Consider the following 14718-nt stretch of genomic DNA (forward strand, 5'->3'; position numbering starts at 1 on the left):
CGACTTACGCACCGTTCCACAGAATGCACCTCTTATGTAAGTCTGGGAGTGGCTATATATGAAAGTGACAAATAATATTAAATTGAAAATAAAATGTAATATGCTTAGCCTCCTTAACTTTATTTGACACTGAACATAATAAAGAGAGGTCACTCTAAAAAAACTACAAACACAGTGAAAGTTTAATGCATTGCTGTTTTAACCAGTTAGTTTTGTTTGTATATCACAGAATGCCCATATCTCACTGAATTCATCGAGATTGTATATGAAAAGTATAAATAATGAATAAAAATATTATTTGTTATTTAGAATTGCTTACTATTTCTCTTCATACAAAAAGAGGTGCTTCTATTTTCATTACAGACTTCGACCATCAGAAGGGTGTGGACCATTCCGTTTATATAATTTTATGTTTCATTCCATTGAAATAGCCATAAGTAGTTGGCCCGCAATACTTATTCGAATCATTAGCTATCTCTTAAGTGCTACAACTGCAGTCATAATCTTTGCCTTATTACTGTGAGTATATAAAGTTTAGTAAACATAAGTGTTTTAATTATTTGACTTAAAATATATATCTGTCATGTAAATATAATATGATAGTCAAAGCTAATTTAGACTTTTACTTTTTATATGATAATATGCAAGCTTTCTCCCATTATATTTAGTTTGAAAGAAGTGTTATTGTACTACAAGATTTATCATATTTATGAATATTTCCAAACCAGTTTGTGCTTAGTATGAAAATTGTATATTATAATGATGGTTTCCCTCTCATTTTACAATAATTAACCATCAGAAGGGTGTGGACCATTCCGTTTCTGAGATAAAATGGTATTGCTTTGGGAGTTTAGTCTCAGACTGTGTGCATTTTGGACTTGACCTCCATTTCAGAAAATAAAAATAATTGCCTTCTCAGTCATGTCTTCAGAACTTTTCTTCTCATGCACAGACTAAACAGAATAGATGCAGAAAATAATATTGACATTGTATATCTATTTCAGTAATGTGTCTTTTTCCTGTTCCACATGAACAACTGCTATACAAATTAGAATAGTGTGACATTGAGGGTTAGGCTATGGATGAAGGTTAAGTGGCATTAGACAGAGTGGTTACTAATGGCCATTGCTCTTCATGGACAAATGAAGGTAACTTCATATAATGAGCTATAGTAGAGGACTGCCAAATATCGATGGTATGACTTCTCTAAATGTAGACAACTTGACTTATTGCACTACTCCAGAAGATTTGAAACGAGTCTTCAAAAAGTACGGCCATGTTGGCGATGTTTATATCCGTCATCCCTATACTATAACGTGGGAAAGTAGAGGTTTTGCTTTCGTTCATTTTTATGAAAATTGAGATGCCAAGGATGCAATGGATGCCCTGGATGGATATGTACTTGATGGTCGGGAGCTAAGGGTGTAGATGGCTCGATATGGTAGACCTGGGGATCCTAGACGTGGTTCTTCTAGATCAGGGGTTCTTAACCTTCTTAGTTCCACGGACCCCTTTGCCAGTCAGGTGAATGCCACGGACCCCTTCTCAGAATAATGTTTTTAAATGCATAAAATAAAATTACAAAAAAACCAGTTTAATGAAATAGTTACCAAAATTTAAAAAAAAACATTATACAGTAATATATTTGTTTCTTTCTTAACACATTGAATAATAATTATTCAATGTGTATTTTAAATGTATTGTATTTTAAATTTTAAATATTTTCTATATTTTAAATGTATTGTATTAACAATACATTTAAAATATAGGAATTCATTTTTTAAGGACATATCAGTGTGAAGACTGTTGTTTATCTTTAATAAGAACATTAAACTGTGGTGTGGTATTTGACAAGGCTGTTTGTTTTTGGGTTTTTTTAAGGAGCATTAGCAACTATGGCCGTATTGCTCCAGGATATGCGGTGGTCATTCCCTGACCTTTCCGCATCCTCCGTATTTGTTGATGACAGGCTCGAACCCCGGTCTAATCAAGAAGCGTGTGCTATGCACTGCTGCTCCTTCCCACCTGGCTACGGAGGTGGACAAAGCAACTCGCATGTCATGTTGGACATCTAATCGATTTCGATTTTTTGTTTTCATTGTTACAAGTGCTGAAAATCCCGATTCGCACAGATATATTGTTGCAAATGGTATCAAAGCTTCCATAGCTCGCTTTACAAGACGAGGATAGGCTTCTCTCAGGGAACACCAGAATTCTCCAAGGCTTTTTGAGGTAAATTCCAATCGTAGTAAGTTTTTTGACCTAAGATCAACGAGTTCATCTTTTGTTAAATCAACATCTTCGATAGTTTATATCAGAAAGAAAAGGATTTCGGATCCATGGTTCAATTTTCATGCCATCAAGATTGAAATAACTTTTAAAAGAGTTCTGTAATGTTTCCAAGTGTTTGCAGATATCTCTTTTCAAAAAAATTGAGAGAGAAGTTGACATTTCAACTACATCTTGGTAAAGCACTTCCTGCAACAGTGGAAAGTTTGTAAGAATGTCGGTCTCTACTCTCTTCTTCCATATTGGTAATTTAGCCAAGAAAGCTTGTAATATTTCAGTTGCATCCAAAATGGTGACTTCATGACCTTGAATGGAAAGATTTATCTCATTCATATGTGAAAAATATCTGCCAGGTAAGCCAAATCATGGATAAAATCCTTCCTTTCAAAATGTTCCAAGAGTGGGTTTTCTCTTTCTTCCAGAAAAAGTGAAACTTCTGCCCTTAGTTCGAACAAGCGCTTCAAGACTTGTCCTCTTGAAAGCCAGCGCACTTCTGTGTGGTAGAGAAGCACTTCATATTCTGCTCCCATTTCTTGACAAAATCTTTTAAAAATATGATGATTCAGAGAACTTCTTTTGATAAAGTTGATAACTTTTATGGCTGTTGACAATACTTCTTTCAGTGTTGCTGGAAGAGTCTTTGTTGCCAGTGCATGTCTGTTTAAAAAGCAATGAGTGACGATGACTTGAATAGCTTCTTTTTTCACTAAAGTAGCAAAACCACATACATTACCAAGCATTGCAGGAGCTCCATCAGTGCAAAAAGAATGAAGTTTTCCTTTCCATTCAAAAACGTCAACGGCCTTTGTAGTTTCCGAAAGAGACTCACAAAATAAGAATTCTTCTTTGATGGCATCAGCATGCACATAGCGAACAAAAATAAGGAGCTGGCTACATTGAAAAATGTCTGTAGTTTAATCCAATTGCATACTGAAGGGGAATGGCGAGACTGCCATTTCCTCGATGACCTGCTTCAAAATATTAAAAGACATATCAGCTATTCTAGAATGTATTACATCGAATGTATTATAACTGGGCTGTGGACTGGAACAGTCCACAGCCCAGTTCGACCATTTCCAGTGCACATGGCTTTACTAAAGTCTCTCCAATAGTGTGAGGCTTCTTTTGCTTGGCAATCTGGTAAGCAACTTTAAAGGATGCTTCAAGAAAAGGTTTTCGTGAAATGGCAAATCCACGTTTTGGAAGTGGCCCTGCTTTTTCGAATTGAGATTTTTTCGCACAAAGAAAACCAGCATCTTTAGATGCATTTTCAGCATGGACAGACTTGAGATGGTCTTTCAGTTTTGCTGGCTTCATACTTCTGTTTGCAGGAATTTTTCCGCACAAAATGCGGTATTTGAGTCCCGTCAAGTTCATTAATGCAAGTGAAACCAAATAATACATAGTTTCATCATACTTCCTTTTCTTCGACATTTCAACTTAAATTTGGTCTGTAACAAATGTTAAATAATTAATGCAATATTAGCAACTAAGAAGGATATATACGAAGACTGTATGCATCGACAGACACACAGTGCGCGTGCATACATGCCTGTAGCACTGCAGGGGCCTCCACCATTGGACCGGTATACATGCACATAGCAGCAAAAAGGTTAAATTACACACTTCAACTGTTATCTAAACCGTAGGACTTATTTGAACATGCCCGGTTTACACTCGTAGCCAGCGTGTCTATTCGTGTTAAAAGTGGCCTACTAGGCGCTGATTTGCTGGATAGTTTGCCAACTACGTCGCACGATGGTCTGTCCACAGCAGGACTGCAATCAAGTGCGATCTAGCGGCAGGTCTAATAACTGCCGTAATTTCAAAGTAACGATGAGCGTAAGCTATTTTTTGAGATATGCAATAACTATAATATGATATGAAAATATCTGTTATTTCTATTGGTCACTACAGATACAGCTAATATAATTGTAATTTATTACATACATTCATAAGTGAAGGAAATTAATGAGTTGGTTTTTTTCCCATCCAAGCTCACGGACCCCTGGTTATGAAACCCTGTTCTAGATCAAATGTTATGAGCTGGGTCTGTCAGAGTCAGTGTTAGACTCATTACTGCTTTTAACATTTATTTATGATCCATAATTGATGCCGCCAACTCTGACCAGTTATAACTTTATAAACATAAGTGAAATAAAATAAAACAAATAAGTAAAATCGACTGTAATGTATAGATTAAAATAGTTAAACTTGTACTACTATAAAACTACGAATAAAATAAAATAATTAAGTAAAATCGACTGTAAAGTATAGATTAAAATCGTTAAGATGTACTACTATAAAACTGAAGCTTTCGGCAGCATCTGCTGCCTTCCTCAATATAAGTAGTGCTGCATCGACAATTCATTATAAAACTCTGTCTTCCCAGCAGACCCAGGATGTAGTATGGTACCTGCGCATACTCAGTTTCCCATATGTTAGCACTGGAAGTGGCACGGGGCTGTATGACCTTAAAACGTTCATCCCTATCCAGGATAACGGTCTCAAACATTACATTAATCTTACAACCCTTATCCCTATTCAGACTAAGATCACCCAAGGAACAAATCCTTAGACTTTCCAGCCACTTCCGGTTCTAGAAACCCTCTACTTTATCTGTAATTACAGCTCCTTCGGCTGTTATACCATGCCCAGTTTCCCAGGCATGCTCCGCCACAGCCGACTCAGAGACATTAGCCAACCTAAGCACCCTACTATGCTCACCCAGTCTATCACATAATCTGTACTTAGTCTCACCTACATAATATCCCCCACAATCCGGGCACTGAATTTTATACTGTTGACACTGTTGTCAACTCCCACAACAAGATCTTTAACCGCCGCCATCACCGTGCACAGCTTTCGACCTGGAAGCTGCACATAACATAATTGGTATGACTGTAAAATGCAGACTATTGGCTGCGACCTGCCTGGGTAGTAGGGAATGTACGCCGTGGAGCCAGGTACCCCCTCCTCCCTCCGAGTACCATGTCCCAAACAACCTTCAATCACGTTCCGGGGGTATCCACATCTCATAAGGTCAGCCGTGACCCGCTTGATTTCTTCCTCCCTATCCTCCAAGGAAGAGCAGTGCGACCAAGCCCTGCTCATTAAAGCCCTAACCACACTCTTTTTATGACCTCCAGTCTGGGCAGAACCAAAATGAGTATACTGGGCCTGACACATCTCCTTCCTAAACACTCTTGTTTTTAATTGTTGGCCCACCCTGCAATCCCAAACATCCAAAAATGGCAGAGGGTCCCCCTGCTCGATTATAAGGGGGGAGCTGCTTTTAAGCCAATTGAGAATCTCTGGCCCACGTTCCCTGCGTAGTACAGCAAATGTATCGTCCACACACAACTCTTCCATGCCTGCAGGGGTAGTGGACCAGAGGAACTCAATATCCTATCCTCAAATTCTTCCATTGCTAAATTAGCAATGACTGCGCTAATAGGTGAACCCATAGCCACATCCCGGATATGCTGATACATCACACCTACAAATACCATAGTGGTGCCAGACAAACACAAGCTAGCACCTTTACATATGTCCTGTACACTCAAATTCATCCTATCTCTCAAAGTATTATTGCCCTCCAAGGCCGTATCAAAATTTCTTCTTCTTTAATGTTCTGATCCCCGGAACTTGATTGAAAGTTGTTGTGGACATGGTACGTGGAGGGCGGAGGGGGTACCTGGCTCCACCGTATACATTCCCTACCATCCTAAGAATGGTATTCCCTACCATTCTGTGAATTCCCTAAAATTTCTCATAATCTGCTTTTGCCTGCCTAACCTCTTTTGTGAATTTATTACAGACCAGCTTATATCTACCATAGACTTCTGTGTCACCTGATAATTTATATGCATCCCATGCATTTTTCCTCTCTGCCATGAGTTTCATTAGGTCATCCATTTAGGCCTAAACAGTATTTCTTAGTTGGTACGAAAATCTTAGTACAGGGGTGGTGAACCTATGGCACATGTGCCTGAAGGGGCACGCGGAATTCAGAGCATCCCAAAAAATTGAGTCAGCTATTGAACAGTTTTCTTCAAGATTTGTCAAGTTCAGAGAATTGGAAGAAACCGCAAAATTCATTAAGTTTTCAGACAGTGTAAAACTAGCCTAACTGAATCTGAAAATGCTTCAGTGGATCAACCTGGAAGATTTTGAGATGCGATTGATTGATTTTCAGAGCAGCTCAATTGAGGCAAAAATTTATCGACCTCAGAGCTGATTTAGAAAATATATTTAAAGGGAACGATTAGTGACGGATTAGCAAAGAAAACTGTAGAAAATGAGGTATTAAAATTCCATTCCTGAAACTTGTATGTTTAATAAATGTGGCAACAGTGTTACTAACAATTTTCTCATCACCATATTCTTGTGAGTCGTTCTCAATGATGAACTTTGTTAAGAGTAGTCATAGGAGTAATCTTATGGATGAAACTAGTTGTTGTTGGTTTTTAGGAGCATTAGCAACTAAGGCCATATTGCTCCGGGAATATGCGGTGGTCATTCCCTGACCTTTCCGCATCCTCCATATTTGGTGGTGACAGGCTCGAACCCCGGTCTAATCAAGAAGCGTGTGCTTCGCACTGCTGCTCCTTCCCACCTGGCTACGGAGGCACCATGAAACTAGTGCTGCATTCATAGTTCTAAAAGTTAAAAAGTATAAGCCTCATATAAAGTAGTTGTTGACAATGGTGCAGCAACAGGAGTCTCACTGATGTTTTATATTTAAAATTAATTAGAATATTCATCTCTTATTATCTTATATCTTATACAGGCACTCCCCAACTTACATAGTAATTGAATTTCCATAAATTTGACTTTACGTAAGTTTTTGCCAACCGGTGCAAACTTAAAAACACTGTGGAAACATATTTTGCATCCCGTAGGAATAATTGGAGGAATCATTAAAATATCGTAATGTATTCACATTAACAAATTGTTATTTTTGCTAATTTGTTCCAAGACCTTGGAAGTTGAAATTTTTGCTATATAACTAAAGTATTTATTTCTCTAAAAGGTCTTTTTTATAATGGAAATTGCATTACACTTTCATCATCATCATATGTTCCATTATAAGAATCAATTTCGAATGCCTTTGTGGTATTTTTCTAAAACACATTTCTGGAGATCACTACCATAAAACAATAAAAACAATTCACTTTCTGGTTTATTGGGCTTTTCTGTTAGTGCATCTAATTATAAACGGGTAGTAAACTCAATCTTATTGCATTCGCGATAATCCCAATAACTGGAATTGTGTGGGTTTTTACGTTATTATGGTGAAATGTGTTTCTGCTTCACTGAAATCTTCTTCTGTCAGACTCAGCTAACAATCAAACATATTCTAATAGAATGCCCTAATTATTCAAGTAACCGGAAATCCACTTTTTATTCTGCATCCAATCTGCTGGAACCTTTAAATTTACTACACATACTGGGAAATAATGCAAATTTTGAAGCACTGTTTAGATACTTGAAGAGCATAAATGTATATAATGGCCTCTGACAACAATTATATTAATAACTCAGTCATAAGTTAATAAAGAAAAGGCACAATATGGCCCAGGAGGCCCTTGTGCCAAAAAACCCAAAACAACAACAACAACAACAACAACTGAAATCTTCAATCATATAAGAAACGTAAATAAATATTCAGAATCTTCTCTTCATTCCTATTTACTTATTACAATGGTGAAAGGAAATCGACCAACGGAAAGTGCAAATGGTGGCAGTTCTAGGAAACCAAACAAAATTGATTTAGAAATGAAAATAAGTAAGAAGCAAGACAAAGTTTGTCATCTATTGCACCGGAATTATGTCTCACTGCTTAAACAGTGAATGCGATTTCAAAGACAGTGCACATATAAAAGAGCATGTTAAAGAATCGGCAGATTTAAGAACAGCAGTGACAACAAAACAGCATTCAAGTGCTATACCAAATATGGAAAAGATATTAATATGGATGGAAAATCAGATTCAGAAGCGAGTGCCCCTGAGTCTAATGGCCATTCAAGCAAAAGCAACAAGTATTTATGAAGATATTAAAGATGAGTAAGGCAAACCCCAAATCAAGTTCATCGCAAGCAGTGGGTGGTTTAATAGGTTCAACCATTGCTCTGGTTTCCACAGTGTTAAAGTACGCAGTGAAGTCAGCAGTCCCGATTCTGCAGCTGCAGAGAAATTTTGTGATGTGTTCGAAAAAACCGCTTCTAAATTTCCACAGCCCTCAACCTCTGCAGCAACATACTTATCAGCTGGAGATGTTGATTCTGGCAATGATGCTTGAAAGGTAAAACTTGCTGATGTTATGCCTGCCCCCTCCCTTTTTTTGTAATTTTATTATTTTGAAATTTTTGTAATTGCAGTTTTGTGATTTTTCCTATGCATGAGATAAAAAAAAAATTGAATAAATAATTCTATTTACATGTTCGTCGAACAATTCTTTTTTGCTTCAATCAAATTCAGTGAGCATAGTTGCGAGTACTGCATAAGCATTCAGGAAATTCCAACTTACATAAAACTTAAGTTATGCAGAGTTCCGCAGAATGCAACCCTTACATAAGACAGGGAGTGCCTGTATATCATCTCTTATAGTATAAGAGAGGTTTATCATTTTATATTAAATTTGTTCTGTAAGCTAAAAGATGCATTTTGGTTATGAAGGATTTTATTTTAATACCTTTATTAAAGCATCTTTGAAATAATGTCTTTTATTTCATTCTTTTTTTTGGTTACGCTTTTGCCAAGTAAAACATGTATGAGAAAAATGTTAATTTATATGTATCCCATGCATTTTTCTTCTCTGCCATATGTCTCATTAGTTCATCTGACATCCATTTAGGCCTGAACCTTGAACAATATTTCTTTGTTGGTATGTAAAGCCTAGTAGCTTCCAAGGTAAGTTCTTTGAATGCTTCCCATTTTGAGTTTGCTGTTGGTAACATCATCAGTTGGTCCCCCTGTATAGAATTTAAATACTGTCTCAGACCATCATAGTCGCCTTTACGAAAGCAATAACCCTTCCCTTCCCTAAACTTGTATCCCAACACACTTATAACGCCATATTTATGTTTCAGTATTGAATGGAGGGAAAGAACTGTACCTTGGGGGACACCGGCATTAGTAGTGAAGTTAGATGACAGAAGCCATCTACCATCACCCTCTGTGACCAGTCAGAGAGAAAACTGGATAACCAATTACAAAGAACAGTTGGCAAACCATAAGATGGAAGCTTGTTTAGATCTTTATGCCAGACATGATCAAAAGCCTTTGAGATGTCAAGAGCAACTGCTTGTGTTTCACTGAACTTCTCCATAAATTGGTAACATAAGCCAGAATATCACCTGTGGATCGACACTGACAGAATCCGTACTGACGATCGTTGATCAGACGGAAGGTTTCTAAATAGTTTAAGAGTTGACGGTTAAGGGATTTTGCCATTACTTTAGAAAGAGTAGAAGTAATTGGATGGGAGGGATTTTTCACCCTTTTTAGGAACTGGCTGGATATGAGCTAATTTCCAAGCAGAAGGAAAAACACCTTTGGAAAGTGAATAATGGTGACATAGAACAGGAGTAAGTTCAGGAGGAGCTCAGGTTTTGAGAACAAGTGGAGAAATACCATCAGGACCTGGAGCTCCATTGAGAAATACCAAGAGGACATAATCTTCATTATGTATTGAGATTGGCATCACAAATTTGCAACCAAATTTTGAACAATTATTTAAAAATATCCAGCCTCAATCATCTCATTAAATATTAAGTTTTGCCCAGTAAATGTTATTTTGTATTATACTTAATAAAATTTTCGAATATTTCAATTTTAGGTTTATCATTATACTGTATTTGTTTATTCACCTTAATATTGAAAAGCAGTGATCCTTTTCAGGTTGTAAATTTTCTAAAATGAGCATTTAAAAGCAAAAGTAAAGTATTTAATTTAAACAAAAGTGAAGTATTTCAAATAGAAACAAAAGTGAAGTATTTAAAAAAACAAACAAACAAACAAAAGTAAGTCATATTTTTATAATTTTAATAAAATCTAAAAAATATATCACTAACATAGATTTGTTGCACATAAACTTGCTGGGAATTTGCATTTTTTTATATATAGCTTGAATAGAAAAAAGGTAACATGAAAATAGAAACTTCCTTTTACGAGTAACAAGATAAGAAAATGTAACACACAATTTTTTCTCGAATCACTTTGTGCAGCCCACAAAACAAATCTAACTTTGAATACAGCTCCCGTACGGGGAAAAGGGAGGACACTACTAATCTACACGATAAAGTTCCAGAAATGTGGACAACCACATGCACACATACTCCTCATTCTGCCTACAGATTCTAAAATATGCACAAAGGATGACATTGACCGAGTCGTAAATGCAGAGCTATCATCCTTAAAAAAAAAAAATCCAAGGTGGTTTGAAATCGTCACAAAATGCATGCTACGTGGTCCCTGTTGGGCACTCAATGCATAATCTCCGTGTATGAAAGAAGGTATATGCAGGTAAGGGATTTCCGAAAAAGTTTACAACAGAAAAGAATGTTAATAGCTATTCTATATATAAGAGAAGAGAAGGCCCTGCTGTTAAAGTAGAAAAGTACAATGTGGACATTAGCATTAGTAGAGGCATATGATGCAAGAAAGCAAGCTTATGCAGCATCAGCCAAAATAAATAAATAAATAAAAAAAATTAAAAAAAAAAATTAAAAATAACCACTTCCACTTCACCCCTCTGTTCTTTCAAAACCTGTCCAGCTGAGCCTTAAACTTATTTAGGCCATCAACTTCCACGACAAGAGATGGAAGTCTGTTCCACCAACAACCACCCGCTGGCTAAAGGCAAATTTCCTCACGTCTATCCTACATCTATCCTTCCTCAATTTGAATTTATGCCCTCTCAGGTGATTATTCTGAGCAAGAGGGACAATCCCATCAGCATTGAGCATGCTCAAACCATTCAAGGCTTTATACACCTCTATCAGACCACCTCGCTGGTGCCTAATCTCCAGACACTGTAATTTGCAAAACTTAAGCCTTTCTTCGTAAGAGCACCCCTTTGTTCCATTCACTAATTTTGTTGCCCTTCTCTGTACTTGTTCCAGCATCTCTACATCCTTCTTGAAATGAGGCCTCCAGACCTGTATACAGTACTCTAGGTGTGGCCTGACCATTGCCTTATACAAGGGAATAATCACCTCCTTATCCCTGCTAGAAAAATTCCTATATATCATCGACAATACACCATGAGCTACTCTTGCAGCCCATCTGCACTGCTCAGAAAACTTCATATCTGCCTGCACAACCACCCCTAGGTCCCTTTCATTCTCTACCACTGTCAGTGTAGTACCACAGATTTGATACATTGCTCTGGGATTGCTGTTTCCCATATGTTGTACTTTACATTTGTCAATGTTAAACTTCATTTGCCACCTCTCAGCCCATCTGCTCAACCTTTCCAGATCCTGTTGCAGTAGCATAGTGTCAGTAGTGTCCTTGACAACCCTGCCAACCATCGTATCGTCTGCAAACTTGGACATTAAGCTTGATATACCATCATCAATATCATTTATAAATACAGAAAACAATAATGGACCCAATACTGAACCCTGAGGGACTCCACTAATAACATTAGTCCACGATGAGCAGTGTCCATTGATTACCACTCCCTCTCTTCCCCCCTCAACCACCCGTTTATCCATAGCAGCAATTTGCCTCCAGTGCCACACTGCTCCAATATGTGCAGCAGTCTTCCATGTGCAACAGTATCATCATCTAAGATCCAAGTATATAATATCAAAGTTATTCCCTGCATCCAGTTCTTTTGTGACTGCATCATAGTATCCAATTGAATTGGTCAGGCAAGACTTCCCCTTAACAAAACCATGCTGTGTCTGAGCTATAACTGAATTCTTGTCTGGATGATCCTGCAGTGCTTTTTTAACCAGTGCCTCCATTAATTTTCCTGGAACCGAAGTTAAACTAACAGGTCTATAATTACTTGTGTCGCCCTTTGATTCTCCTTTGTGAATTGGGGTCACATTTGCACATCTCCAGTCCATGGGTACTTCCCCTGAGTCCAAGGAAGCTCTCATAATTATGGCTAAGGATTTGCTTACTTCCTTTGCTGCCTCCTTTAATATAACTGGATAGATCCCATCCACCCCAGGTGCCTTTCTTGTATTTATCTTCAACAATTTCTCCTCCACTTTACTCTCAGTTATTACAAGATTCTCTAGCTTACTGCCAGAGTTGAATACACCTCTGGTATTCCCCTCGCTGAATAACTCAATGTGTGAATGTCGATGCAAAATATTAATTTAGTTTGTTAGCTACCTGAGCAGGATCATCAACAGTTGACCCATCGATATCAAGTGGACCAATCTGATTCATCCCCTTCCTTCTAGAGTTTACATAAGTAAAGAACTCTTTGCTGTTTTTCTTTGCATCCCTTGCCAAAGATTTCCCGTAATCTGTCTTCACCTGCCTAACCTCCTTTGTAACTTGGTTACAGATCAACTTGTATCTATCTTAGGCTTCTGGAACCGAAGCCTATGATGTGTTAATTTGATGTGTCAATTTGTATGTATTAAATGCCATATGTTTCATTAGTTCATCTGACATCCACTTAGGCCGAAACCTTGAACAATATTTCTTAGTTGGTATGTAAAGACTAGTAGCTTCCAAGATAAGTTCTTTGAATGCTTCCCATTTGGAATTTGCTGTTGGTAACATCATCAGTTGGTCCCACTGTATAGAATTTAAATACTGTCTCAGTCCATCGTAGTCACCTTTACGAAAGCAATAACTCTTCCCTTTACCCCTAATGGTAGTTACCTCTTTGAGTAAATCCCACTTCAGCACACTGTGATCACTGTCACCTACTGGTTCATTTACCTGCAGATTCTTAATGCACGAAGAATCACTACTGATAATCAAATCAAGAGTATTACTCCCTTTAGTTGCCTCCCGAACATGCTGATGTAAAAAACAATCATCCAATAAATCCACAAAAGCTTTGCTAGTGTTTGTGACCAGCCCCCAAATTCCAGTCAATATCTGGGAAATAGATGGATTGTACCTTATAATCTATCATTGTCGAAGAAATTTAATGTGCACATTAATGTGGAAGTTGTGTGCCTCCGTAAAGGGTATAAAGTACCTCTATAAATATGTTTATAAAGGTCATGATGGGGCATCTGTATGATTACAGAGGGATGGAATAGACGGTAGTTTTGTCTTTGATGAGATTCAAACTTTCTTAGATGGATGGTATATTAGTGCACCTGAAGCAATGTGGCATTTGAATGAGTTTCCGATGTCGGAGAAGTCACACTCCATTATAAGATTGGCAGTGCACTGCCTGATCAACATCAAGTGATCTTTTATGAGGGCAGAGAAGAGGCCTTTCAGTGGGAAATGTCTACAAAGACCATGCTTGAGGCATGGTTCGAATTTAACAGAACAGATGTGCAAGCAATGCAATTCAGTTATGCAGAGATACCAAGGTACTATGTATTTGAGAAAAAATCAGGCAAATGGAAACTTAAGCAAAGAGATGGAGATGGTGTTATTGGACGTATGCCTGTTGTAAGCGTTCAAGACAGCGAGTGCTACTATCTACGCATGCTTCTTACAAGAGTTACAGGAATTACAAGTTCTTAGCATTTGTGAACAGTCAATGGACAACTCTGAGAAATATTTCAGCAAGCTTGCAGAGAACAGGAACTTTTGAAAGGACACAGGATATGGTACGACACACTTTCCGAGGCAATTGAGGCACATACACCAAGGTATATATATGGTTACTGTATGCAATGATTTGTGGATTTGGAGAACCAGAAGATGTACCTGAACTATGGGAAAGTCATAAGCAGAGCACGAGTGAAGATTTCATAAGGTGTTATCCTGAAGAAACTGGCCCTCTCTATGCTCTTGCACAAATAAACGAAATGTTGAAAAGTGCATCTACCAGCTGTTGAAATGATGACAGTACCTCTGCATTTGCAATAATTTTTTTAGATTGTCCAGCTGGAACTGCAAAAACATTTCTTTAGTCAACTGTACTGCACACCATACGAGGCAAGCAAGATAGTTACTCCTGTTGCATCTACAGGTATTGCAGCAACTCCATTAGTAGGAGGCAGAACTGCTCCCTCTATGTTCAAGATATCTCTTCTTCTGAATGAAACTTCAACATGCAATTGAAAACCAAACACAGAGGAAGCTAGGCACTTCCACAATCAAAACTGATAGTGTGGGACAAAGCACCAATGACTCACATCCACGCCTTTCAAGCAGTAGACAAGACTGCTGCACAATCTGACAGGATTAGACAAGTCTTTTGGAGGGAAAGTTATACTACTAGACAGAGACTTCAGGCAAGTCCTACCGGTGATACTACAA

The 14718-nt window shown here is 37.8% G+C and overlaps 1 protein-coding gene across 1 annotated transcript in view; it reads left to right on the forward strand.

Moving 5' to 3' along the window:
- The window catches only part of LOC150083080 (transmembrane channel-like protein 7), a 338378-nt gene that overhangs the window by 320055 nt on the left and 3605 nt on the right, over positions 1–14718 (forward strand). The window contains exon 16 of the mRNA XM_090378384.1: positions 364–519. Coding sequence (XP_090234510.1) covers positions 364–519 — 156 coding nt within the window. The remainder of the gene's footprint in view (positions 1–363; positions 520–14718) is intronic.

The sequence above is a fragment of the Mastigoproctus giganteus genome, chromosome 7, assembly GCF_048544385.1.
Source record: "Mastigoproctus giganteus isolate SK-2022 chromosome 7, ASM4854438v1, whole genome shotgun sequence".
In the NCBI taxonomy this organism is placed as follows: domain Eukaryota; kingdom Metazoa; phylum Arthropoda; class Arachnida; order Uropygi; family Thelyphonidae; genus Mastigoproctus; species Mastigoproctus giganteus.